This window comes from Abrus precatorius, unplaced genomic scaffold (assembly GCF_003935025.1).
Source record: "Abrus precatorius isolate BTA unplaced genomic scaffold, Abrus_2018 Scaffold3, whole genome shotgun sequence".
NCBI classification, from domain to species: domain Eukaryota; kingdom Viridiplantae; phylum Streptophyta; class Magnoliopsida; order Fabales; family Fabaceae; genus Abrus; species Abrus precatorius.
The window spans coordinates 1,024,735-1,051,652 of NW_020874373.1; the positions used below are offsets into that span (position 1 = coordinate 1,024,735).

Here is a 26,918-nt window from a genome sequence, read left to right on the forward strand (position 1 = left end):
TCAATTTAAAAAATAAAAAAAATAATTTATGAAAAAAAGAACACTAGAATTTAAATTAGAAATAACTCAAACTAAATGGACCGAAGTTTAATTTAACCAAAGAGATTACCCTATAAGCAAAAATTAATAATATTATTAGTCAACAAAGCATTATTTAGCAAACGAATTATATTTGGAATACTAATAGAATTGGATATTTTAATATTTAAACTCAATGCCAAAATTATTGGTAAAAAAAATTGTTCCTTTATGTTTTTAAATTGATTTTGAAAATTAGATATCATGTACACTGCTGTAGATTGAAATTTGCGTTTATGATTAACCATGGAAAGAATTGTAAAAATCATTATTCTTATTAAATGCTGTATAAAGCAAAATAAGGGAAAACTCAGAAGGAGAAATATCAATTGAGACCGGCCAACCTAACATGCTACTAGGGTGAGACCCACTATTACCTAACAAGTGAGTCCCACATTTTAGCGGATTCTGATTTGATACCCACATAAATCCAAAAATTGGAAAAGAGACAAGCGAATATACTAATATTCTAATATGAAATTAATAAATTATTAGTACGAACGGGGAATAAAACCAGAAACTAGGGCTAAGGTCATTTTTAACGACTGCCCAACTCAAAATATCAAAAAGTCGATAAATAGATAAGCAGTACTAGTCTATTTTGAAATTTTGATGGCATGTTACTCAATCATGCCATATCCAATTCATATCCATTCCACTCGATCATAAATAGAAAATTTTGTGGCATGTTCCTCAAACGCACCGAGGACTCCATGAGGTTTAGAAGATAAATAAACAAATATAAGAACTTAGTATCAAAAAGAATTTTAGAACTCAACGAGAATGCAACGAGAACTCGACCAAGTCACAAGAACCAGCACAATATCAAGCAAGGAAAGGGCCACAGTGGCATTGGCTATAAATCAGGCCACATATGATCAACGATTCCTGGAAGATGACCACGCAGAAGATGATCTTGAACCCGCACCAGAACCAAACGCAGCTCTGCGATCATCACTACGCCACCTGTCACCGTCTTGCCTGCTGCTATTCCAGCGATCAGTTTCTGGAGGAGGAGCAGCTGCTGTGCTTTCACTTCTATCTCGCCTGAACTTAGGAACGTATTTGCCTGCTGCTGGGGCTGCAGAAGCTGCGGCAGCAGCAGGAGCATTAGATCCAGACTCCAATGGACGTGCAGGGGGCTCAGAAGGCCTCGGAGCTGGTTCAGCGGATTTGCCCAACAATGATTCTCTCCTCTGTCTCTCCTTTTCCTCTAGTTCCCTCTCTCTTTGCCTCTGCTTTTCAGCTATCTCATTCAATTTTGCAATGCGTTCAGCCTCCTCCTTCTTTCGTCTTTCAGCCTCTGAAGTTCAAAAACCATAAGTTGGGTAAATAAAAAATAGAAATCATCACAATCTTTGTGAAATTTGAAGAAACATCTTCAACCTTCTGGAAAAATATCTTAAAATGGCTTAGTCACTGAAGTGTTACTGGGCAGACAAAGTAAAATGAAAAATTACCTTCACGCTTCCGAGCCTCCTCCTCCTCGCGCAATTTTTGTTGTCTCTCTTCTTCTAACTTGAGATAAAACTTCAACTTCCTCATTTTTTCCCTCTCCTGTCTCCTGGCCTGTAAAATCCTAGAGATCCGCTCTTCCCTTTCCCTCCTCAATCTGTTAAACTCTGCTTGGCGATGACTGACAACCCTCTCTTGATATATCTCCTGCATGGTCAATCAAATGACAAAACCATCAGTCCAAATGCAAGGCTGGGAATGAAACATCAAGAAATGTTTATCTGTAACATAGATTCAATAATCTCCTATGGTTCCGTTAATTTGATGACAAATGACAATAATCAATAGTCAAAAAAGGTCTTTCACCTGTGTCGTAGCTTGTAACATCTTGCATAAAAATTTATAACACCAAAAGACAGATACACAATTTCTCTAGGACAGGAAACATAACAAAGCCAAAGATTCAACAATACTAACTTTGTTGCCAATCATTCGAGCAAGCCTCTCTTTTTCCTTAAGATCTCCCTCATGCCGCTGCTTGCTTACTTCAACCTCTTGCTGAACCAAACCATGTTCAGACCCAGTTAGTACCCAGATAAATGTAATAACTCAATTATTTTCAATAGAAAAAAGAAATGCAAAACTCAATATCAAAATTAACACATACTTGTTGCTCGCGTTCATGAAGAATCCTCTCTTCCACTAGGCGCTGTTGATATGCAGCTTCAATCAGGGGAGCAGCCTCTTCTCTTTTCGCCCTTTCCAAATAATCCATGGTTTTAGCTAATTTTTGCAGTTTCTTTTCCATTTCCTGTCTTTCCCGAAGTTGTTCAGTCAATGTCAGTTCCATCAAGGTCTGCTTGGTAATTTTGTCCTACAGATAGTGTTTATCGTCAACATTTGGAGAGCAAAAATAAATCAGGAATCTAATCAAAGGCGGACTTCAACTTACCCCCTCAATGATTGGCTTTTTCCCCTTCTTTTTAATACGCTTTTCAGCTTCCTGGAGTAAAGCTTGAGCTTCTTCAATTTCTCTTTCCTCTATTTCCCTAAGGATCCTTTGATTCTTCCTCTGTTCATACTCGGTGGCAAGACGTCTCTGTTCTGCTTCTTCGGTTATTTTCTGCAGTCTCAACCTCTTTGACTCCTCTTCCCGTTCCTTCAAATATAAACATTAAAAGAAAGTTAATCATTTCAAAAATCATTAACTTCTAATATGCAGCACATTCAGAGGATGTTAGCATTAACCTATTTTGGAGAAATATTTTTTTTAGAACCTTCTGAGAGCTTTTAAAAAAATGATTACTTATCAAAATTAAGCAGTAGATAAAAGTCATAATTCATAAGATTATACCATTTCAAGCAGCTGTCGCTCTTGTTCTTCTTTCCTCTTCTCGATAATCGATTTTCGAGCAAGAAGTCTCTTGTGTTCTTTGGCCACAACCTCCGTCAGAGTCGGAAGTAAAGCTCCAAGTTTTGATGGTTTCCTTTCAGGAGGATGAATCATTTGTCTTGCCTTATTCAATTGTTCAGCAAAATTGGCCAAGTGATCCTTTAAGCCATCAGACTCAAGAGTCTGCATTAGAAATCAAGAAACCTCCATAAAAACAATTGATAATTTGAGATAGACACAGTGCTGACATGCAATTAATACTTGAATGTTAAAAAATGATTCTAGACATTTTAGAACATTGTTAACAAAAGGAACTATAATTTCTATACAAGACCTAGTGATTCAGCAGAAACACAACGGATCATCAAACCCATGTATTCTTGGGATAGCATAACATGTCAAAACTTTTATCTGTAATTTTATTTTGATGAAAAAAATAGCATACCTGCATCATGAATTTTAACAAGGCAAACACCCAAAATGAAGGAAAACATACCGATTTGCAAAAAATTACAACATTTTTCATGTGGTCAACTTTCATTGATACAAACTTCTGCTTAACAGCATCTACAGAAATCTTTTCCACCACAGAAAATTCAAAGAAGGGAATCATTCCAGATAAGGTCTCAATCTTCATTGTCTGGTACACATTAGACACCTAGAATACCAAGAGGTGAGAAAGTTAACATGCATAATCACCAAAAAACAAAAGGAAATGAACATTTAATACAAAAAGAAAAGAGCAAAAACTGAAAATCCACCTGCTGTAGCAACCTCAAGGTTGCTAGTTTTTCCAGTGCCGGGACATACTGAGACAATTGCACATCTGGAATAATTGGAGCACTGGAAATCTTACCACCTAGGCTTGAGATCTTAGTTAACAAGGGGAGCACTTTTAATGCAAGATCTGAGGGAAGAAATTCATGCTCCAGAAGATTGTAGATGTCTTTCACTTCCTGAGTTACACAAGACATCACCCCCTTCGATGCCTGTAATGAACCCAGAGATACAAACTTCAGACTGAGTCCTACCATTAAATGAAAAGATTGCATTTAACTTGGTAATATTCAAGGTAACCCAGAGACCCCACAACCCCAAAACCTCAGGATAATGGGTTTTGATAAAATATACAAGGCTTGCAGTTGAAGACAAAATGAAATTAAGGAAAAGATATACAAAAGCACATATAAGCGCATTGACATCAAGTCAATAATTAAAGATTTGTCATCAAAGCAGTTACAGAGAAACTTAATCAATGAACACCATCAGCTGTCTGTTGGGTAAAAGGTTTTAACAAATTAGATAATTGAGATAAAAATACATTGTCCACTGTTCAGAATTCAGAAACTGTTAGAACATTAAGATTCTCATCATTTTCAGTCTTACTACATTAGTATGTAAATCTAGATGCACTAGTACGTAGTTGTACTACACTAGTACCTGACTTAGAAAATTAAAATGAACATGGAGTACTAGGTAGTGTTTTCTACTACAACAAATATCATCCCATTAATAATATTTTATAACTTTTCTCCTTTTCATTTTCATCTAATCCTCATAATATAAACAGCCAGAACAGCAAAGGTATATTGAGGTTAAAATAATTACCATGCAAGACATATTTAAAAGCACCAGGTGAAATGCAATGATCAATTACAGAGATGTGCACAAAAAATATCTCACACAAACTTGAACAATATAGAGAAAAAGATATGTTTATAATTTGGCATATCTCGGCAATAAGTTGAAAAGAAAGAAAGAACTTCAAATTTACCAACCATGCTAAATACAAATAAATAAATATATATATATATATATATATATCACACAAAAACAAAGTTTTTCAGAAAATTAGGCATCCTAAATATATTTTTTCAAGCAATTGAAGTTCCACTCCACACAGCATTCAAATGAAAATAATAATAAAATACAATTGCAAATACAAAAGTATCCACCAAGATCTTATTCGTCCATTAAAAATAGCAGCACTGGACAAGGAACCTATGGAGTGCGCAAAGAAATCGTATATTCCTCAAACAATGCAGATAAGAAACTTGATAAAAATGACAAGATTAAACAAAGAATATCTTACCAGTTCTGCAAGAAGTGATGACCTTGAGAGCTGGGGACAACCAAAAAGGAAACAGAATGCAAATAGTAAGATTTACGAAACAGACATGTATATGCAACCTTGGAATACATTTGAGGGTAAGTAAAATACCACTTCTCTGCTTTCGGGTTTAGTTTCAAGATTAAAACCAATGAGATTAGCCATTCTCAAATTTCTCTCTTTTTCATGCTCAAGCTCCAAATGTGATGCACCATGAGTGCGATCATGAGGAGGCACTGAAAGTGCAGCCAGAACAACAGATGAAGCAATTAATTGCAAATCCTTCTGATTCAGATTCTTATTGAAGCTTTTTTGTAACAAGAAGAGCCTGAACCACGCATATGCATGATATAGATGACTTGATGATATCCAAAATATTTCTGTCAGCTTGACATAGTAAACTACCATCAAGGATGCCTTGGGCACTTTTTTGACCATGCACATCAGTCCATGTATATCTTCCACAGATCGGAAGGCTTCCTGTATCCAGAAACAAATTGTCAGGTCATATTAATCAAAAGTTCCAGCTATGCCTTAAACATTAACAAAAACAATGTGCAAAGAAAAAAAAAAAGAAATGACGAACCTGCCAGAGCTCAAGTTCAGTGGCAATTTTCAGCTGCTCAAATCTAGTATCAAGATACAGTTGCAAGCTCTCAGGAGCTGAAAGATCAGGTCGATCTCGTTGGTCCCGATATTTATTAAGGTTGGCCAAATGGTTTCTTATGATTTCACAGAGTCTGCGGAACTCTGTTGTTCTTTTATACTGCTTACAAAACTGGAAAGCTCGATGAGCTGTCATCTGCACATGGAATTATAGTCTATAAAAATTTCAACATTAAAAGTATCAGCTGTGCAACTTTAAAATTATCATTATCATTCTCTACAGGAAAACATACAACAATAGGAAATGACAAAGAAAAGTGAGAACAAGTTAAAAACAATAACAGTAATATATCCCCAAAACCAAACAATTAATTACTACTCATCAGGAATGCTTTTCACTGTTAAAATTCAGAAACCCTATACTATGTCAAACGCGGAGAATATGAAAAAATTATTACCCCCCCCCCGAACACACACACAGAATAATTCACAACAAATAACAAATAGCTGCCGTCATGTAAGGAAGATTACAGCATAGTCAAACATAAATATAAAAAATGTCGATAGCTCAGGAAACAGTGAAAAGAAAGAAAAAGAAAGATTACAGCATATAAGGCTTCCAGTTTAGAGTTGTTCCGTAATATTTCAAGCACTGTCCTGTATGTTTCCCAAAGAAATTTAAACCATGGGGTAACGAGCTCTCGATCAGATCTGTCCTTTCCTTTCTCACCACTGACATAGCTTAACATCAAGTCCTCGGGCCTTTTGTCTGCCTCTAAATCATCAACATCAAGGGCTTCTTCTAATGCCTGTGCCTGGCTACGGGCTTGTTCAGCTTTCTCAGTTGACAGGTGCATAAAATGCTTGATCACCTCCTCCAGCGAACTAACATTCACTTGCTGACATATGATTCTATACTGAATAAGCCCATCTTTTGCAAATCGTCCCTTGCGCATGTCTACGCACAGCTCTACATACTTGAACATAATCCTTTCAAGTGTCTTCTGCCATGCTCTGTATCTCTTAGAAGTAATAAGGTCATGAAGTGTCTGCAAAGCGTCCTGCTTCTGCCCGACATTGATTAATTCTGTATATTGAATTTTACACAGAATCATTCAATTGTATCATCGTATATATAAAGACTGGAGTAACATTTTTTGGGCAAAAAAGGAAACGTAAATAAGAAAGGGTATATAATATAATCATTCTCTTGAACTAACCTTCCGCCCTTTTGAGGGCATTCTCAGGCTTCAAGAATGAAGTCATATTGAGCACTCACAAGAATCGCACTCCCCTGTTGAAGTATAAATAAAAACAAAAAATAAGAATGATAACTGACAACAAAAAAATCTAATAAGATGTTGGCCTGAAATAACGATATAACACACATCTAGAGTAAAATTGTCTGCAGACGGTTGTACAGTTCATGAAATTAAAATAAGTTAACGGAGAGGATATTTATAAACAAAAGGAATCGACTAAAATTGTCTGTGTTAGCTTAACTCTAAGGATTGACTATTAATGCCAAAACCAATACATAATACATCATCATCGGAAAAAAAAATAGATAACGATTGAATTGGGCAAAAAATGAAGCGAATGACCGTTTAAACAGCAGACGAAATCAATAATTGAGAAACGTTAAAAGTGGAAAGACTATCAGAGTTGCAAAATCAAATAGAACTAACAAGGATTCAATATTATGAGGATCTGGTAAATCGAGAAAGTGAAAGCTTATTCCACTGTGAGGAAGCGTCAGTGGCAGTGGTGAACGTGCAGTGACAAAGATGGATAGGGTTTCGAAGGAGAAGAGAGAAGGAGGTGTGAACCTGCGAAGAGAATCGTTGGGAATGGCCGCACTTGTTGTTCGAGTGGCGCCGTGGTTACCCTAGCAGACGAGAGGGGAGCACAAGCGAGTAGTGTTTAGATTGGAGTGCCTATTCTAAATCGTAAATATCTGGGCCCGAAATAGAGCAATCTGTGTCTTCAAGAGTGCCTATTATTTATTGGGTTGGGCCGTATTCAGCTTACTTATTTACGATGTTTTGTGCGTGCCTTTTTTATTTTATTTTTGTTGTGCGGGCTTTGTGCTTTGGAGCTTCGGTGTGGTTCGACCAAAAATTTGAAGGTTGACCAGAAAACAAAAAGAAACCCAAAAATATTCAGGCTCTTTTTATATGAAAAAAATAAAAATATCAAAACATGATATTTTGCAAACAAATTATGGAAATATAAAAAATTTTCAAAACCATCGATGACAATTTTTAGGACTTTAAAAAAATTTTATTTTAAAAAATCGTCAAACAATTTTATATACTTTATAATTTTTAGCTGTTTCATATCTGAATATTTATATTTGTACCTTGTCAAATTTTTATTGTGTAGAGATTAAATAAAAAAATGTAAAGTTAAAAACTAAATTTATAATTCAACATACTTTTTTATATATTTTTTTTTGCTATTTTTCATAAATTATTTATAAAATACATTTTTTAAAATTGTATGATATTATCCGTTTGGACAGGATTTATAAATCCGTTGAACCCCTCTCCCACACACACATTACAGCAACACTTTTTAAGAAGTAGAATTATATAAAAGCGAACTAAAGAGAATAATAAATATTGAGTAATAATAAGTATTTTATCACATTAAATAATAATAAATAAAAGAGACAAGTCCTTCAAGGTAAAAAATAAAAATTATTTATTAATATCAATATGGGTATATCATAATCCAAAATTCAATAATTAAATTCAAATCAAGATTGATTATGATTACAACAATTATCAATATTTAACATTTAAATCAAAATTAATTTAATACTAAAAATTGAAATAAAACGCTTAATACTAAAAATTTGCGTAGCTTAATGTGAATGAAAGTAACTTTTATACATATTTTTATTTGAAAAGACAACTCAAATATATTATATAAGAATAGTTGTAATAAAATTGTCTAAAAAATGTCATTTGTCAATTTTTTTTCATATATTTTTTAATTGACATTTTTCTCATATTAAATATTAGCATAATAATGGATTCATCTCTCAAGCTACGAAGTCCCAACATAATTATTAGGTAGCTATATCCTTTAAACATATAATTAAAATTTTAATTTTTGACTATGCGTAAGAGAAATATTATAATTTTAAAGACTTAACTCACTTAAATAATCTCTATACTCTTTTTTTGTTAGATAAAGAGGCTAAAAACAAAAAAGAACTAACAAAAGTTAGAGACCCATCCTAAGTATCCAATTGCCTAAAGAATTAAGACAAAGAAAGGAAACTAAGAAAGAGGGAGCAAATTCAATACAAAATGACACTATTAAATCATCAAGACTTAGTTTAGTTAAATGGTCAGCACATTAGTTGAGTTCCTTGTAAATATGACTAAATTTAAATCTTTATATCATATACATTAAAATAATATATACCAACTCTTTATAAAGTCAAATCAATAGCCAAAAGAAGTTCGTTATTGATTTTTCATCACGTTGGCTAAAGATTAGGGAGTTCAATACCACTCTCCCACTGTTTTCGTAGGGCAAAACATCGGCGTGGTGCATCATAACTTAGTTTTGACTTCTGATCAACACCGCCATATAAACACGATGTTCAAAACTTGAAACACTAAACCAGTCACGCTGAGGCTGAGTACTTAAAATTCCTATACCGCGAGGTAAACAGCAAGAAGTTTTTTGAACTGTGAGATCCTTGTTGTAGAAGTTCAATCTAAAATTTTCACCGGTACAAACAAGCAATTTGTTGACGTAAAAAAAAATGTTTTGACACTCTGATTTATGTTCTTAACAAATAACACAAAACCGCGGTCTGCCACACGTTAAATAATTTTCAGGAATACATGCCAATACTTTCATGGTATTATTCAAGGTACTAACTCGGCTCGATCCCTTTTTTTAGGGTTAACTATGTTCACAAGGGATTTCACGCGACAATTCATTCTTTTAAGACGTAAAAATGAATCTCAGCCAGTTGTAGTCAAAGGTGTTAGTAAAATGAACAGTGTCAACATTTAAGAAACAACTGAACCCAAGTTTTTGTCTGATCACACACACGAGTTACAAATTTAACTAGGAAGCATAGGGCTAAAATGCCACTCAAACACAGGTTGTATAAAATCACAAACCACAAGATACACTGGACAAGAGAAGATTGCCGAAGGTTCAATAGACTTCATGTCAAAACTTTGAACACTGAGATCGTAATTAGCCAAGTTGAACATCCCACAGTATAAACATTTCAATATGAGCAACTAAGGTTGAAGGAAACTACCCATCAAACTCCTTATACTCATAATCATTTAGTTTGCACGGCTTTTGAACACGTCCAGACCCATCTCAGTAGGATCAGTTGCTTGCAACTCTACTTGGATTCCATCAAGCTCTCTCTTGAATCTGTCCTTGGAGCTTGCATAGATCATCTTGCTTCTAACTCTTGATGTATCAGGAGACCTTCAAACAAAAGCAACAGAATTAATATGGATAATATCATTATTAAGTATGGGTAATATTTGCATACCAATTTCTCCTTTCTTTACATATATCATTACCAAGCAATGAAGAAAATTCTGCTTTTCTGGCAATTCTCTTCTGTGACAAAATCAAAATCATAAACAGCATATCGACACTCATCAGCAGGAAGACTGGCAGTGAAATCCTCATAACCCCTTGCTGGCTCACCAAGTGTCTCCACAACAACTTGCTTCTGCTTCTCCTCAATCTTGAAAACTATAAACCGGTATGTCCTTTTTGCCTTGAGTTCCAAAAACTTTAATTTGCAGTCATCATGAACAGCCATACCCGATGCAGCATTTGCCTGAAAAGTTGCAAGACATTATATGCATCAAAATATAGTTAACAGTTGACACAGTGTAAAATATCTATACATTAATACTAGAAACAAACAGACCAACAAATTTGTGATTTGTAAATAGAAGGATAACTGTTTTCACAGTTTAATGTGCAGATAAAAAAAAAAGAGAAAAAAGGAAAACATCTATTTAGTCCATGATAAAATAACTACAACATCAACCAAAGCCTTTCTCACTGAATAGGATTGACCATGCGTTCTGTCTAAAATCAATTCTAACGACTAAATGATGAAATGGATCCATGTAATTTACAGCAGAAAATCCAACAGAGAGGGCTCCAAATATGAAACACACCACGTATTATCCCAAACCACAATTGTCACAAAAACATCACAAAATTAACTTGAACTACAACATCTAGGGCGAATCGGAGAGCTAGCAGCATAATCCATAGTCCAGATACTGAGGCAGATCCATAGCATTTCCAATCAATCAACACCGCACACAAAATAAAGGATCAATTCTCAAATAATTACATTGGGCCAATCGCTAAACGTTACTGTACAACGCGATTCCACACTTAACACTGAAATCGACATAAAAATCAGATCTACAAGCAAATGCACGATTAACGGAACTAAAAAATATGCATAACAGTAACAGTCCACAGCGTTGATTATCAGATCGCAAAGGAACGGAACTCGAACTCAGCATAATTTTCAGATGAATCAGTAATCGCTGAAGAAATGAAAATAAGCTAAAGAGCAGGAAGGAATCTTCCCCCTGAATATCCGAAAAAATATTTAAAACCATGCACCGATTACGGCAAATGAAAATCCAGCTTCTTTGTTCGTTTTCTGATGATTCATTGTTACTAAGCAAAATAGAATGAAAAGTGGAAAAAATGAAGAGAGTAGAAAGAACTAACCATGGCTTTTTGCGTTTGAGAAGAAGAGTGATGGAGGAGATATAGGAATGGATTGGAATGGGTTTAGTTTGGAGAGGAAGGGTTCTTAGGATGCAAAATGTTAACTCCGTTGCTCTGTGGGATAATTAATATGAGAATGGACTTATGAACGGTTCCACCTGTCGTACAAAATACGGGTACAAAATAGATATGTACTGTGACTCGTGGCTTGGCTCATTAGACCTACGCCTGGATAGTGGAGTCGGCTACTCACGCCGGCGCATCAACGCCCTTGCTTTTTTCCAATAATAGTAACCATAATAACATGTTTCTTTTTATATACGAAATAATTTTAATAATATTTTGAAAAGGTCAAAAGTTATTGCATTTTAATATTTGAAATGAATGTTGCTGATTAGTTCTCTAAGGATCAAGAATGTTGGTTAAGGAATTAATAAAAGGACGTGTTGTGAAAAAAAAAAATATGGTTCATAACTTGTCACATGTAATTATTACAATTTTTTAAGCTATATAATCATTGCGTATTTATTTATTTAGTCCATTTTTCAACTCCCTCTTTTACTAAAAAGAAAATAACTCACTAAAAACTTTATAGTAACGTTTTATTGCCATTAATGCGAAGTAATACTCGATCTTCTTAGTTAAATGAACTATTGCATCAATTTTTTAATAATATCCGAAATCAAGTTTAAGCTTTAGTCCGTTATATTTGAAACACTGGTAGATTGATTTGTCGAATGCTGTTGCTAATTGAAATATATGTACGTCTAACTTTAAGGATATACACGTATGCAGGGATTTTTAAAATACATGAAAAATAATTTGTTTAAAAAAAAGTGTATGTTAATAAAATTTATGTTCATAAAAACTTTGTTAAACATGTAAATTAGCTACTGTAAAGTTATTTTAACTTAATCTTTGAATTTAAATTTGAGTAAAGAACAAAGTTTGCTATTCTTATAATTTTTTATATAAATTACATGATCAAATTTCATGTATTAAAAATAATATTTAAAAAGGTATAATGTAATTAAAGAACGTGTGATCAATTTTTGTACCAAATATTTTTTTAACCGATTAAATATAATTGAAATGAATCAAGCTTGTGAATTTTTTTAATTAAATATAATCAAATGTATTCTCAATTTAAACTTAAAGAATCGAATATTTATGAAAAAAATTCACAATAAAAAAGAAAACTTTATATTATACATATATTAATAATTTTTAATATAGAAAAAAGATAAAAACAAAATAACATAAAAATAATAGGAACAGTTGAGGTGAATATTTTTAGGTCAAGAAAGTAAGGTAGTTGAAGTTGAGTTAGATTCACTGGGTTTGAGAAACAGTGTCTATACACATAGGTGGGATATACAGACCAATTATACTAGTATTGTTTCGCACAAGTCTGCGTTTAATTGGGTCAATTTGCATAAATTTACATTTAAATGGATTAATATTTAATAAACTTTCATAAATTAGTAGTTCACCCAGTTGACTCATGAGTGCTCCCATCTATACTTACACACGCTTATTAAAATTTATATTTATATATAATTTTTTTAAACACATCTCTAAAAGATAATAATCACGACTTATGCGGCTCAACTCGCATAAATGTGCAATTAAATAGGTTATATTTTTAAGTCATGCATATACTTTTATGAGCTTTTATCCATTAATTTGTAGATAAAATTAATATACCCACGTTTGTTTGTACTTAATTTAATAATAAGTTGCTATTTTTATATTATAATCTAATATATGAATTAGTTCATACTTTTGTATTTGGATAGAGTTGAATTAATCAAATTCACCGATTAAATTAGAAATATAATCACTCTTATATGCAATGTCTCAAATTATCTATTATAGTTGGGACATTTTATTTTTCTTAACAACGAAGGGACAAAGGTGCATTGGGTGGGTGAGTGGCTTACCATTCAGCCGGCGCGTAGTCACAATTAGTGGCGTGGTTGACATTTACGTTAAATGTGAATAATTTGGATATTTCCCGCAAAGCAAAAGCATGAAAGAACCATAATAGACAAATTGAGATGAAAATGCCCATTAGATTTGGGTCCCTTGAGATTCTCTACCCGCGTCAATCCAACGCGACCATATTTTTATTTTATTGATACATAATAATATATAATTATTTTAACTAGTAATTGTAACGCTAGCTAGCTGCACATTCATGTATCGATCCCTCGCCAGTGCCCACCACGATGCAACCATTTAACAAAATGTTAAATCACATATCTTTTCATAATCAATCATTTAATTGTAGAGCTGTAAATTATAAAGCAATGCTAACAATGATATATGTTATATGCAATTATGCATATGCAATATTTTTTACAATGTTAGGGGAGTCTTCCATAATTATATATTTTTTCTATGTACAATAATTCGTTTCTATGTATTAAAACAATGATTCAACAATGTTTAGTGTATTCTATTTTTTAAACTTTTAAACTTTTTTTTTTAAAAACTGAAAATCCCTCTTCTTCAAGATTACCCGTTTAATGTTTTAAAATAACTCTTTTTTAACTTTTTTATTATTAGATGAATAATGATCTCATGAATTAAATGGTTAGTTTTAAATTCAAATGAAACATTAAAAAATAAAATGAGGAAATATTTTGTAAAATTATTAATGAGATGAACATATTAATTTAATTTAAATATAAAATAAATATTGTGTTTATATTTAAAATTATATAAAATATATGCATAGTAATAAAATTTCAATAACTTAAATTTAAAAATAGCATATATTGCCTTTTAAGAATATCAAACTAATAGATTTATGAAAGTTACAACTACAACAGAATGTTATAAAATAAACTAAAAGAGATTTATTAAAATAATAAATATTTTTATAAGTTTAAAATATTTGTTCGGGACACATTCTGAACATGTATTTATAATAATTATAAAAAATAAATGATTTATTTTCAATATTTGTATTTAAATTCTAGATTGGTAGCATGATTACTGAGGAAACGTTTACAATCCCACAGAAATATATGCTTTTATTTTCCGAAATAAAACTGACTAAATGTTTTGAACATTAAATATTAAAAATAAAAAACTACTAAATAAAAAATAAACAATAAAGAAGCGAGTATTCCACAAATACAAACAACTTTTTCTCGACCCCAAACATTATTATTGTACACTAAACTAACGTCAAATAGAAATATTACGTGGCGACTATGGCAACTAACTGATAAACTTCTTTAAAGTTGTTTGGCTCCTTCATAAATGGAGTCCAATCAGTATAACAATGTTAAAAAAATCATAAGAGAAACACAAAATTATTAAATAGACAGTTTAATTATTTACTGATTTGATATTTTTTATTAAATATTTTTCATAAACTCAAATGTATAAATAATTTTGAATGAATTTAATTAAATTGTTAAAAAAATAATTATTTTAATAGTTTCAAATAATAATTTTCAAACACTTAAAAAGTTTATTTCCACCGATCCCCTTCTTCCATATGAGTGAAAAAATCTGCAAGGAAATATCATCTCGAAGAATAATAGATAGTCTTAGAAGGCACGAATAACAGAGAATCGGGGGGAATGATTATGATGATACCATATAAGAATTGTGTGACTATTACTCGTTCTCTAAACAAGGTTTTTACGAAACAAATCCCAACCATTAACAATGTCAAGCCTAGCACTATAACTTGTTTCTCATAACACTTGGATTTAAGGTTTGGGCCTTCTTAAGGACAGGACCCCAGACATAGTGAACAATCGTAGCTTGAACTCAAGCGTATGCTAATGACCAAAAATAAATAAATAAATAAATAAAATAAAAAGAGAAAAGGATGAAAGAAATAAATTTTAAAAACTTGTAAAAAAATAAATATTTGTTTGAGTTGTTTGTTATGGAAAATAGATAAAAAAGTTAAAAAAAATAATTATTTTTCCTTATTTATTTTTCTGTCCTCCTCACATCTTTGATTATTAATAACGTAATAAAATTATGTAAATATAATAATTCAACGACACAGTCGACATGATATATTTCAATTAATCTTATTATAATTTTGTGGTATTTTTTTATTCAAAAGTCACAAATAAGGAATAATTAAAATGTCAATTATTTCCACATAACGTGTAAATTAAATAATAAGTTAAAAACGTACTTACTTGAAGAAAATAAGTTTTACTGTAAAATCACGAGAATATGCATCAACCATATAATATTTAGCTCTGAATTTATATAAGTATATTGCCAATAAGTGTTATTAAAACACTTGTTAAATAATTTTCATTAAAAATAAATTATAATAAAATAAAAATTATGAAAGAGGTTTTTTAAAATTATTTAACCAATGTCTAAAATTATTCTTGATATATTAACATTAATCCAACTTCAACATGCTTGGATTGAAAAAATTATTATATATTTATATTTATAATATAATAAACATTTTTCAATAAAAATGATTTTTTTATAAAACTCTTAAAAGTTGAGCCAACATAAATAAAAAATAAATAAGCTCTCAAATTATTCTTTAATATTATATAAATGTTTCGCATAATTCAAAAATTGAAAATTGAAAATTTGTTATTAATTTATAATTTTGTAAAATGTTATTTAAATTGAAAACTTGATGAACTAAAATACGGAATTCATGTTACTAAAATGAATATGTTGGAACTGGAATGGAGATGAAATAGGTCTAGAACATTCAGCCAAGTCTTATTTTGGGTTTAGGGAAGTGCGGCGAGGGTTTTAGTTTTAAGGATCTTCGAAACCAAATCTCTGAAACTCCGAGGTTTTGTGTTGTATGAGATGGCTTTTGTTCAGCGCATGCTTCGCCACACCCCACTTCTTCGCTCTCACTTTGCTTCCATTCGTCTCAGTTCAACTCTCACTTCCCCCAAACTTTTCGTCAGCGGTGAGCTATTTCCCCTTTCTTAATCACTATCTATTGCCTTTCCTTTTGACTTAATATAATGATTCAGTAATCAATCTTAATTCATACTCCTTTCTTGATACTTGTGACGTGTTGCGTTCTGTAATAAGTAGATAGAAGAATTTAGAATTTGTGGAAGACATGTTAGCTGGGCAAAACATTGTAAAACTGGAAATATTGGTCAAACTTTAAAATTTGTTTGTATATACAGGGAAGGAATAGAGAATATATGAAGCTTATTGGTTCATATCCATCCTGCAGATTTAATTTGGTTTAATTATATCTTGCTGCAGTTGGTTGTACCTTAAATTCTTGTTTCTAGCAATACTGATTTAAACGAAAATAAAATATGGCTGTGACATTGTAGGGTTTCTTTCAATGACTTATTAGATTTTCCTGGCTAGTTTGCACTTGCGCCAACTTTTAAGGCTTTGTTTGAGAGTTGTTTTTTGGATAAGGGGAAGGAAGGGGAAGACTTATGTGATGATTATCCATGTCTAGGAGATTTTAGACAAGTGGTTGAGGGTTTATAAATCTCCCAATATGTTGGGTTTTGTATTAACCCTCCTTCTTCTTCCCTTCCCTTCTCCTCTCTTACCTTTTAAACTCTATTCCTTCTCTCTCCCTCCAAAATCCCAAACAAAGCCTAAGGGACCTGTTTCTGGTCTTTTTTCGCATGAACTTCAACAAAGTTATATGCTATCTTTTGCCAAATTGGCACCATTTCCTGTATGGAGTCACTAGGTGTATAATTTTCTGTAATTATGTTATGACAATACCTGGTGCGTGCACATGTTTATTTTTAAAATCCTTTTTCTGGTTAAAAGACTGCAATACAATTATCTGGCATACTGCAATTTAGTTGATTTTGTAGGTAACATTTTTAAATATGAATAATGTGCATCTTCTTGTGATATTGTCTATGATATTTGGAACAGGTCTGTCAAGACTGACAACAGATGAAAAACTTAAGGAAGCATTTTCTTCTTATGGGCAGCTGATTGATGGTAATAATGGGCATTTTCCCCCTAATGTACTTGAGTATAATATCCTGATTTTAGTTCAATTTATGTTGTGCTTGACCTTTGGTCATTTTGACTATACAGCTAAGGTGATTACTGATAGAGCCTCTGGAAGATCGAAGGGATTTGGTTTTGTTACTTACACAACCATTGAAGAAGCTGAAAAGGCAAGAGAAGGAATGAATGCTAAGTTTTTGGATGGTTGGGTTATATTTGTCGATCCTGCTAAACCAAGAGAGCCCAGACCTCCTCAGCAATCACAGTCTCAGCCCTCTGAAACAGGTTTTACAGTTAACAAAACAGTCGGGTGGTGTGGTTGATTATTAAAGAAACTTCGATTATGCTCACGATGTTGTGATGATTTTTTCAGACTATAATTCAACTCAACCAACTATACTGCAATTTGTTGAGAAATATTTGTATCAGTCAGTCATAATTGATGATTGAACAACTTTGGCAATGAGGCTTTACTATTTTTTATGTCTCTTGGAAATCAATCCTTCTTTTGCTGATCTGATATCTATCCAATTTCTTTTTTCCCTGAATTGATCTTATCATTTTTTCTATTGAGAGATTTCTGCTAGTGAATTTTCATTGCTAAGGTCATTTTTAAGGGTTACAAGTTTTGTTGAGGATTGTTACATAGCCCAATCTTGAAGTCAGAAAGCAACTGTTCCTCTACCTAAGTTTTTCTTTATTTAAAAAAAAAAAAAAGCATCATAGAGAGATTTTGGAATTTTGCATTGATATTGATTATCTGATCCTTTCATTTGTCTGATGTAAAAACGAGTTAATTTTCATTGGTTAGTCGTGAAAAAAATACTGTAATTATGGTTGTTTTAGTGTGGATACATAAACGCCATTCATTACTGTTCCACAACACAAGTCCAAAATTAAGGTTGGAAACATTTTTGACCTGCAACGTTACCGTACCTATGATATAATGTATAATGTTGATGTATAATATTCCTAAATAAACATGGCTTATTTTATTTTGAATCATATGATGGTCATTTAGTTTTGTTTTTGTTTTAATTTGTATAGGAATACTTAAAATAATGAAATTTGTTCTCATCGTTTTCTATATATTTTTTATAGCAAGAGTTGTTTCAAATTTGAACTATAATTTCGAGTTTTAATTTTAATAGAATTATTTTCAGTTAAAGATATATGTGGTCTAGAAAAAAATCATTTATTTTTAAAAAATTGTACTCATAAAAAAATCAAGTTGTTAAAAGAATAAGAAAATTAAAATAACCATTCTAACAATGAGGTCCAGTTGGGGTTCAATCAGTTACAAATATCTGCCCAATGGCACCACTGAGAGGAATCAAACTGTAAAAACTGTAATGTTACAGAATGAAAATATTACAAATCGCAGCATACTGGCCTATCAATTAGATCGGTTTAATATTACTCAAATATTTTCTGGCAAGGTTTAACATTACTCTATCCAATAAGATTTGTTAAACCAATCTAATCCATTAAAGATTGGATTGAATAGGTCGACCCAAATTGTAATGACCCCTCTCTAATTATTTTAGGGCATTGACGCAATGGACTCACTACAATTAAGTTTTAACTAGGAAATGATATGCATCGTTGCAGAGTGTGGAGCAGAAAATCTTAAAGCTTATTATTGTTTAGAGGTTTTTAGATAAAAAAAATATATTAATAAATCTTCTAAAACTTTTTTATTATCATATTTTTAAGATTTTCAAATTGAGAATTTTATATTAACATTCATTCCTTCTCTTGTTACCCTTGCCTACAAAGTCTTTCGTTCTCGGTCTCTTTCCAAATTCCCGTTCAAAGCTTAAAGTGCTCCTTGTGGAAAGGGTTTTTGGGCATTCTTTCCTGTGAACGTTCATAATTATGGCTAAAGTCAAAGGTGCTATTATTAGTTGACTCCACGGGCGTATTTCTGCAACTCACATAATTACACGCAAGACTGAAAATGATACTTGGAACTTGTGCAACACGTATCACTTGACAGTTAAATCGCTAAAGTAACAGGACAAAATATAATCCAAACAAAATCACGTTTATAAATTTGAGAAATACTAATCAGTATCTTAAAAAAATTTCTTGAAGAATAAAAAAATGATTTGAAAAAAAAGAAGAAAATCATGTGTTGCAATATATTCGTAATATCATTTTAATGAAATATTTTTTATTAATTGTTTAATCGATGTCACTAGAATATTAGTTTGTAAAATCCTACAAATTTTATGTTCTAGACAAATCAATTGGCTTCAACTATAAGCGAGTAGCTACAAGGGACTACTTTAGTCGGTTGCACCGTAAAAATGTGATAAAAAAATGATGACAACAAAAGCGGTAACAGTCAAATAAAAAGAAAAAAAAGAACTTTGCTAGACTGCTGAAAAAGACGCAAGCTTGGGAGGTGCAATAAACTTTGTTCTAGACAATCATCTAAACAAACACAATTTGACTTTGGAAACAAAGTAGTCCCAAAACACACTGCTTTGAGGTTTCTTGTCTGACTCCTTGGTGGCGTTGTTTTCTGCGATCTAGACTCCTGGGCATAATTTCCAAACCCAGTCCCAAAAAAGGAGGAAAAAAAAGGTAGACTGCTAGCCAAAAGTGTATTTAATTAAAAACTAGTGACAACAAATAAGGAGCCGTTTTGGATTGCAAATCGCAATAATGTCCCCATTCTTAAAGCGAAAGGATCCTACAGATATATCATATAAAAATTGTATGTATCTATTTCTTTATTAAATTTTATAAATTCTGGTAATTTAATGCCTATTAAGTGATAAACCCAACAAACACCAAAAAAATATGATGTTTAAACAATCATGATCTTGATATCACAAATTTAGATTTTATAAGTACCATTGATCATCAACAGTAATATAATCTAAATACAAATCGCACAGATAGACCAAAAAACTCACATAGAAATGGTCAACAAAAAGGTCACTACAGAGATCCCTCTTTCAGAACTGGCGCCTGGAAAGCTAGAAGCCCAGATATGACCTCATTCACAAAAGGTTGTCCCACATTACAAATAAAATGGCATTCTTGACTGCCCTCTATGAAGAGTGTCAATCATCTTCACCATACAATCCTAAGTCATTTTTTTTCCACCACACAAGCCAACAGCAAAATATTATTTATTTATGCACATAGCTGGAAATGAGTTAAAACATTCTAAGTATTTTAGTCATAACGCTTCTGCAACCGAGTAGTGCACTTCTGTAACTGAATTTTTCAAGAAACTAGTTCCACAGTATGAATCTTGGCAACGAACGTCAAGAGCATCAAATTCAGTAGAAGCTCCAATCACTTTATCACCAGGATCCATTGACTTGTAGCACAAACCAGAGGTCCCACTCAGCTTGCGAAGATGCTTATCTTTGCTGCTGCCCCCTCGAGATGAATTTCCCTTTTGACCCTTCTTCCCATTCTTCTTTTCAGTCTTCTTCTTCCTAGATTTCTGCTGTTTCTTGTTCCGGACAGTATGTGATATTATTGTAGGTACCGGATCATACACATCAGGGGCCCATTTTACATTCAATTTCATATGTGATCCCCCATGTTTCTCACGGCTACCTTTCATGGCAGATATAAGTTTCAGAGGAGCCTGTGTTGTACAACACAAATAATAGAAACTATTAAACAAGAAATGGCACATTCTAAGTGGACATTAAATTAATTCATAATAATGAGCCCCAAACTACATTTTGCCGAATGTGTTTCTTTTACCTATTTTGGAGGCAATCATATATATACACATATTAAGGTAAATATTTTCTAATCCCTTAAACCTCATTTCTACCTGGAGAAGCCCCCCAATAGAAAGGGAATTGATACAAAGAGACAAAGTTGTAACATTGCAACCATACAAGCTACGTTTATCCCATAAAATAAAACACTTGAACTAAAATAAACCATACGGGGACAAAATACAAAATATAACAATCTGTGATACTCTCAAACAAAGTAGTTTTGGTAACTGCATTGAATTCATAACTAAAATATAATGGACATTGATATGAGTATTAAACACTAAAATTTGAAGTGTATTAACATAAAGTTTGTTTTATTATGCCTTTTTGGGTAGGAATATATAAGTTGTAGAGAAACTAAAAATATGTAAAATACATAGCAGCAGTAAAAAATCAATCATTGTGTTCCAATGGAAAAACTCAAGCCTGCAGATCCAAACGGCAAAACCAAATCTACAATCCTTTCTAATCTGCAACTCCTGGTTGAGATATTACTAACAATCTAACACTAACACTGAGAACTTACAGGCAATGATACAGAACGTGTGTAGGTTTGATGAGGAGAATGCTCAGAGAGTGATTCTGTAACTGATGTATCAGCCTCCTTGTCACAAGAGCTAGAAGGCAAAATCATATTAGGAATTGGAAAGGTTGCAGATTTTTTCAAACACATCGTATTTAGTTTTGTTTCTTGCTCTTCAATTTCTCCACACAGGTTTTCCTCTCCCACATTGTAGATATCATTTCCCTCAGATGTGTGTTCAGATTTCAGATCATCTTGAATATGTAATGACTCACTGAAAGTCCTTTCAAGATTACTTATGAACTTGTCCTCGTGCACAGCAATAACATGAGAGCCCGTGTCCATCAATTGTATCAGGTCCAAAGAGGCAACTAAAAGAAACAACATAGTAATGAATAATATAAAAAAGCTATCACTAATCTTCATGAGCATTAAAAATTCCACAAATACATATTTCAGCATTTTTCTAGGTATATTTTGGACCGTGATTAAGAAAGTTTAGAAAGGCATCACAAAGTTTCGAAAAATGCAATAGGAAATCACAAGCTTCCATTCCAGGAAAAAGGTGGAAAAGATACCTGTATTATTACAGGAATCTTGTCTCAAAAACTAAAATGCTCCAGCGATGCATAATATTATGAAGAAGATGATCATTTATTTTATTCCATCAAAGGTAAAATTTGTGTAAAAGAAAGGACCACGCACATAGCCAGCATAAGGAGATTTGAAGGGATTTAGATAACATCGGAATCAATTATAAAATTTTACCAACACACATCACACCTATAAAATATAATTATTAATAAATTTTACCAACACACAGTAGACCAATAAATTATCTTAAAAAAAATATTACCAATCCAACGTCTTTAACCATTTCCATAATAACTGCATAGTTCTTAGCTTAAATGATCACTCTATGAGTCAGATCTGATCATACTGTCACGATTTTGACCACAAATGAGTTAAGACAGGCATAGACACATCACACATCGTTATTAACTAGGAACATGTTTTACATAGATAACAAAGGCAAAGCTCGTTAAAATCAAACACGATAGAAATCACTTCGTACATTACAACACATATCAGAAAGCATAAGAAGCATCATCAGCTATCTTTCACCAAAACATAGCAAAGTAGAACAAGATTAAACAAAAGTACCTTGAAAGACGACGACGTTTCGAGCAGCAACTGCAACAATCTAAAAACAGGAACTAAGAAGATTACAAAAAGTACAACAATATCAATCCCTTAATCCCCGATCGGTTGACGAATTAACTCAGAACCTCGATTAGAGCAAAACCAACAACGACGACGAAGAAAAAAACGAGAAAGGGATGCAAAACCAAAGTGCTAGTGTTAACTAAGATTACCGCGCCGATCACTTTTTTCAAGATTTTTCAGACGATGAAAAGAGGATCCACCATGGAAAATGGTCAAGGAAGGAACCAGATGGAGATGAACGGGCACCGAAGGCATTATTCTATGCTCTTCGAAACCCCCTAATACTCACACGCCTAACAAAACGAAATCAAAACACAACAGCGTTTAATTGAAGGAAGAAGCGAATCGGAGTATTGAAAGGCTACAAATCCAAATAGAAAACCTAGGAAACGAAAATGGTTAGATCAGAATTAACCCATAGAGAGATCTATCTCCCTTTAATTGTTAATAGTTATGAAGAAATACACAAGGGAAGAGAAATGGTGGATCGGAAAAGAAGGCGCGTTTGACACAATATTCCGGATTAGGTCGATAGAATTCGGGAGAAAAATGAATTTATAGGAAGTGAAACCTGGAGGGTCAAGGATCCAGTTGTTCATATTGTTGTCTATTAGCCACACCTAATCTCCATCGTACACGTTTCAATCATCCGAGTAACGTTAGATATTTTTTTTACCTTGTCTCACCTATCCATGTCAGCCCATTTGCATGCTTTTAGGCCCAATAACATATGTGGGCCCTCATGTATGATTAAGTGAAAAGAACGTTGAATCTAATCTTGGTCTTAGCCACCATGCACGTTGGTTATGAATGATGCTATCAAATTAAGTTAAGATTAATTCTTTGTGCAAGTTGTTTAGATGTAAGATGTAAGTCTTTTTAATGATTTTCATTAATCTTTTTTGTCCTTTTCTATTTCGGAGACTGATATCATGCGGGGGATAATCAATCTTCTGAAATGTCCTCCATTTAAGTTCTGAGGTCTTTATCAAGGTTCAGACGTGATAACTTAAAAATTGTCAGATGAAACAAGTATTTAATATTTTAAAGTGAAAAACTAATGTTATACTTTATTCTCAAACAGCTGACTTACCTTTATAAACTAACGTATCTATTTTATAAAATAACCAACTCGATATTTCAGAAAACAAGTAATTCGAATTATGTTAGAAATCAATGACAAAACTATTAACATTTTAAAAAAAAATCATTTGATTTCAAAAAATAATTAATTTTTGTTTGAATTTTTATTTATTCTTTTTTCTTTGTTTAATTTTATGAAAATTTCATAAACCTAATATAATAAATAAAGTATTTAATATTAAATTAACTCAATCCCTCATTCCCTCTTCATTACTGCTTCCTTAAGTAAGTTTTGGAAATAAAATATGTATAAAAGAATCCTCATTACATCAGCAAGTACAGCAAAAGCTTATAATGCTTTTCCATTCTATTTATAAGAAATATTTTTTTCAAAGTTTAAGAAATATTTTTTAAATATATTAATTGTTATTTTTTATATCCTTATTGATTGTGAAATTTATATTAATAAAGTTCTTACTCTCTAAAATATTAACATATGACATATTTATTCATTTAATACATAAAACACTAAAGTACTATGAATATTTCTAATATAAAATATAAATTTATATTATATAACTATTGTTTATTATTTTATTAATAATTAAATATATTTTTTTTTATAAACAAGGCCAAAGGTAATATCTATTATCAGCACCTTATCCTGTTCCCATACCAGAACTACCAATCATACCACTCAAATCCAGTGAAAAATATGTAGTGGAATTAACATGAATGCATGCACACATAATCTGGACTCTAGCAGATTGTAGCAAGCTGGTTGCCTAAGCCCAAAAAAACACTGTTGATTGCAAAATTGCAAGTAAGCCTTGATATCTACTACTATATATATATATATTATCGGAGACATTACTGTCATATTGACTCCTTACTATCATAATTTTGGGGGTTCCGGGGAAGATGCAGAGAATTCAAAGAGTAAGAAACTCAAACTAGAATAAATAAAAAGACTGAGCAGCTATTGGTTAAAAGAAAATTAACAAATCATATCCCCTCAAGAGGAAGGATGTGACATTTCTGAAGGCAAAACTATTTCCCAATAATAAAATGCAAAGCCATTCACATTCTAAGGCAAAGCCATTTCCCAACAATATATGTATTTTTAGATTACATAACCGTGACAAGCATAAGATTCTGAGTAAATAAAATAACTTACTAGCAAACTACATTCAAAATGCAGATACTTGAAAAAAGGATGTCAATGGATCAAAATTTTGTAGCTAAACTACCCCTACAAACAAGAATTTAACTGGGAGAAAAACAACAATGGGAAACAGGGACAAAAATTGTTTAAGACAAAATTAATGCTTTATCAACACATAAAGGAATACGCCCGTAGATGCTTTATCAGGCTCAGTTACCCACTACCAAGTTATGTAAAACCTCGATTACAAGGGAAAACAAACATTTACCTATCCGCATTCATTCAGTAACTGAGTCACAAACAGACATTTATGTTTAAACAGATCCAATAATATCGATAACAGTAAGCTCAATCAAAAAGCCTTCAGTTTGAACAAATACTACATAGAAATCAGCACAAACAATATACATGCTGCATTTACATTAAATCACAAGTAGACACTTCAATTGGCACAAATACCACACGTAGATCAGCACATCATTTTTTTAATAAAGATGAAAATTGAATGTTGTACCACAAAAGTCAGCACACATTATCAAAATAAAATTCCAATTCTTATTGCAAAATAGGCCTAATAGCATCCATGATACTCATAATTCCATATCTAAACTTCATCCTTTTAATAAAATTGCATTCCACTAAAGAAAAAAACAACAGAAAAAGGGAACACCAAATCAAAATTCTTTGAAGCCAGAGAACATTGCTCAAAGTTTATAAAACATTCCCATTTCCCCCCTAAACATTGCCGCTTGACAAAGATTTGATTCAAAGTATGCGGCAGTAGGGATAGGTAATCAAGCAAAACTAAAACACGCAGTTAAGGCAAATATTCCACTTCCCATTGAGGCTTGAAACCTATGGTGCACTAATTGGGATCAGTCCAAGAACGTAATCACCGATAAAAGAGGGTCAAAAAACCAATTCAGTTACTAACATCAAACAAGGCAGGAAACCATTATGATCAAGTCGAATTCACAACGGCACGGAAAACCAAATCAATGATAACATTATTCAAATTAAAACTTCAATTATACATCTACATCCTCTAAGTAAATTAAGAACCCTAACTACTAATTAAATGAAAAAAAACCGGGTTAAAAAACCCTAATCGAAAAATACAAAAGCGAACGAATCAAGAACTGGTGAATTTCGTGACGGCCTTAGTGCCTTCGGAGACGGCGTGCTTGGCCAACTCACCAGGGAGAACCAAACGCACTGCCGTTTGGATCTCCCGAGACGTGATGGTTGGTTTCTTGTTATACCTGGCCAAGCGCGAGGCCTCCTGAGCGAGCTTCTCGAAGATGTCGTTTATGAAACTGTTCATGATTCCCATGGCTTTGCTGGAAATTCCGATGTCAGGGTGAACCTGCTTCAACACCTTGAATATATAAATCTTGTAGGTCTCGCTGCTCTTCTTCACCCTCTTCTTTTTTTTGTCGCTTCCTCCTTCCTTCGATATCTTCTTCTCTGCCTTTGGCTTCTTCTCTGCTGGTGATTTCTCCGCAGGCTTTTTTTCTGCTGGTTTCTTCTCGGCCTTTGTGGGAGCCATTGATAATGGTGAAGAGGTTTCTGATTCTTAGGAGAAGAGACGTGAATGGAAGAACAGGTGCAGAATGACGGAAAGAACAGAAGAGAATGTCGGTATATATAGGAGAGAGAGATGGGTTCTAATTGGAAGGGAATGCGTCACGCGGATCGGTGACGTGTCGTGTTTGAATTTTTTTTATTGATGGTCTCTTTATTGACGGTTGCGATTGCACCTTATTTTTTCAGCACCCAATAAA

The 26,918-nt window shown here is 32.6% G+C and overlaps 5 protein-coding genes across 9 annotated transcripts; 1 reads left to right on the top strand and 4 right to left on the bottom strand.

Annotated features, from left to right (window-relative positions):
• Positions 1–538: 538 nt before the first annotated feature.
• Positions 539–7,612, bottom strand: LOC113860933 (eukaryotic translation initiation factor 3 subunit A). Of its 3 annotated transcripts, none has more exons than XM_027493498.1 (14): positions 7,472–7,612; positions 6,863–6,936; positions 6,248–6,729; positions 5,623–5,838; positions 5,148–5,516; positions 5,019–5,048; positions 3,688–3,915; positions 3,423–3,584; positions 2,888–3,109; positions 2,486–2,692; positions 2,201–2,407; positions 2,011–2,091; positions 1,539–1,740; positions 539–1,381 (listed from the first exon to the last, which is right to left on the bottom strand). In XM_027493498.1, exons 2-14 carry the CDS (start codon positions 6,906–6,908, stop codon positions 957–959), a joined length of 2,877 nt encoding a protein of 958 aa, XP_027349299.1. In that variant the 5' UTR covers positions 6,909–6,936; positions 7,472–7,612; the 3' UTR covers positions 539–956. The 3 variants fall into 3 exon arrangements, with proteins under 3 accessions (XP_027349299.1, XP_027349300.1, XP_027349301.1); XM_027493499.1 differs by having other exon boundaries at positions 7,331–7,566; XM_027493500.1 differs by having other exon boundaries at positions 6,863–7,499.
• Positions 7,613–9,656: 2,044 nt separating this feature from the next.
• LOC113861381 (actin-depolymerizing factor 2) lies at positions 9,657–11,550 on the bottom strand. Its single transcript, XM_027494166.1, has 3 exons — positions 11,406–11,550; positions 10,217–10,482; positions 9,657–10,118 (listed from the first exon to the last, which is right to left on the bottom strand). Exons 1-3 carry the CDS (start codon positions 11,406–11,408, stop codon positions 9,968–9,970), a joined length of 420 nt encoding a protein of 139 aa, XP_027349967.1. The 5' UTR covers positions 11,409–11,550; the 3' UTR covers positions 9,657–9,967.
• Positions 11,551–16,110: 4,560 nt separating this feature from the next.
• LOC113863314 (organelle RRM domain-containing protein 2, mitochondrial) lies at positions 16,111–17,888 on the top strand. 2 transcript variants are annotated; one of them, XM_027496851.1, is made up of 3 exons: positions 16,111–16,338; positions 17,295–17,363; positions 17,463–17,888. In XM_027496851.1, the coding sequence occupies exons 1-3, from the start codon at positions 16,233–16,235 to the stop codon at positions 17,696–17,698; spliced, it is 411 nt and encodes a 136-aa protein (XP_027352652.1). In that variant the 5' UTR covers positions 16,111–16,232; the 3' UTR covers positions 17,699–17,888. The 2 variants fall into 2 exon arrangements, with proteins under 2 accessions (XP_027352652.1, XP_027352651.1); XM_027496850.1 differs by having other exon boundaries at positions 16,124–16,338; positions 17,295–17,860.
• A 2,301-nt stretch (positions 17,889–20,189) lies between these two features.
• LOC113861214 lies at positions 20,190–23,416 on the bottom strand. 2 transcript variants are annotated; one of them, XM_027493885.1, is made up of 3 exons: positions 22,824–23,416; positions 21,663–22,030; positions 20,190–20,991 (listed from the first exon to the last, which is right to left on the bottom strand). In XM_027493885.1, exons 2-3 carry the CDS (start codon positions 22,002–22,004, stop codon positions 20,572–20,574), a joined length of 762 nt encoding a protein of 253 aa, XP_027349686.1. In that variant the 5' UTR covers positions 22,005–22,030; positions 22,824–23,416; the 3' UTR covers positions 20,190–20,571. The 2 variants fall into 2 exon arrangements, with proteins under 2 accessions (XP_027349686.1, XP_027349687.1); XM_027493886.1 differs by having other exon boundaries at positions 20,192–20,991; positions 21,663–23,416.
• A 2,722-nt stretch (positions 23,417–26,138) lies between these two features.
• LOC113862811 (probable histone H2B.3) lies at positions 26,139–26,743 on the bottom strand. Its single transcript, XM_027496026.1, has one exon. It carries the CDS (start codon positions 26,681–26,683, stop codon positions 26,267–26,269), a length of 417 nt encoding a protein of 138 aa, XP_027351827.1. The 5' UTR covers positions 26,684–26,743; the 3' UTR covers positions 26,139–26,266.
• Between the last annotated feature and the right edge of the window lie 175 nt (positions 26,744–26,918).

Coding starts and splice junctions, on each gene's coding strand:
- LOC113861381 (XM_027494166.1), bottom strand. Junction 10,119..10,216: donor AGAATTTTCTTCATTGCTTG/GTAATGATATAT, acceptor TTTTGTTTGAAG/GTCTCCTGATACATCAAGAG.
- LOC113862811 (XM_027496026.1), bottom strand. CDS start 26,683: ATGGCTCCCACAAAGGCCGAGAAGAAACCAGCAGAAAAAAAGCCTGCG.
- LOC113863314 (XM_027496850.1), top strand. CDS start 16,233: ATGGCTTTTGTTCAGCGCATGCTTCGCCACACCCCACTTCTTCGCTCT. Junction 16,339..17,294: donor CCCCAAACTTTTCGTCAGCG/GTGAGCTATTTC, acceptor TATTTGGAACAG/GTCTGTCAAGACTGACAACA.
- LOC113860933 (XM_027493498.1), bottom strand. CDS start 6,908: ATGACTTCATTCTTGAAGCCTGAGAATGCCCTCAAAAGGGCGGAAG. Junction 6,730..6,862: donor TGCCCTCAAAAGGGCGGAAG/GTTAGTTCAAGA, acceptor TTCAATATACAG/AATTAATCAATGTCGGGCAG. Junction 5,049..5,147: donor AACCCGAAAGCAGAGAAGTG/GTATTTTACTTA, acceptor GGTTGTCCCCAG/CTCTCAAGGTCATCACTTCT.
- LOC113861214 (XM_027493886.1), bottom strand. CDS start 22,121: ATGCTGAAATATGTATTTGTGGAATTTTTAATGCTCATGAAGATTAGT. Junction 20,992..21,662: donor CACGTTCTGTATCATTGCCT/GTAAGTTCTCAG, acceptor TGTACAACACAG/GCTCCTCTGAAACTTATATC.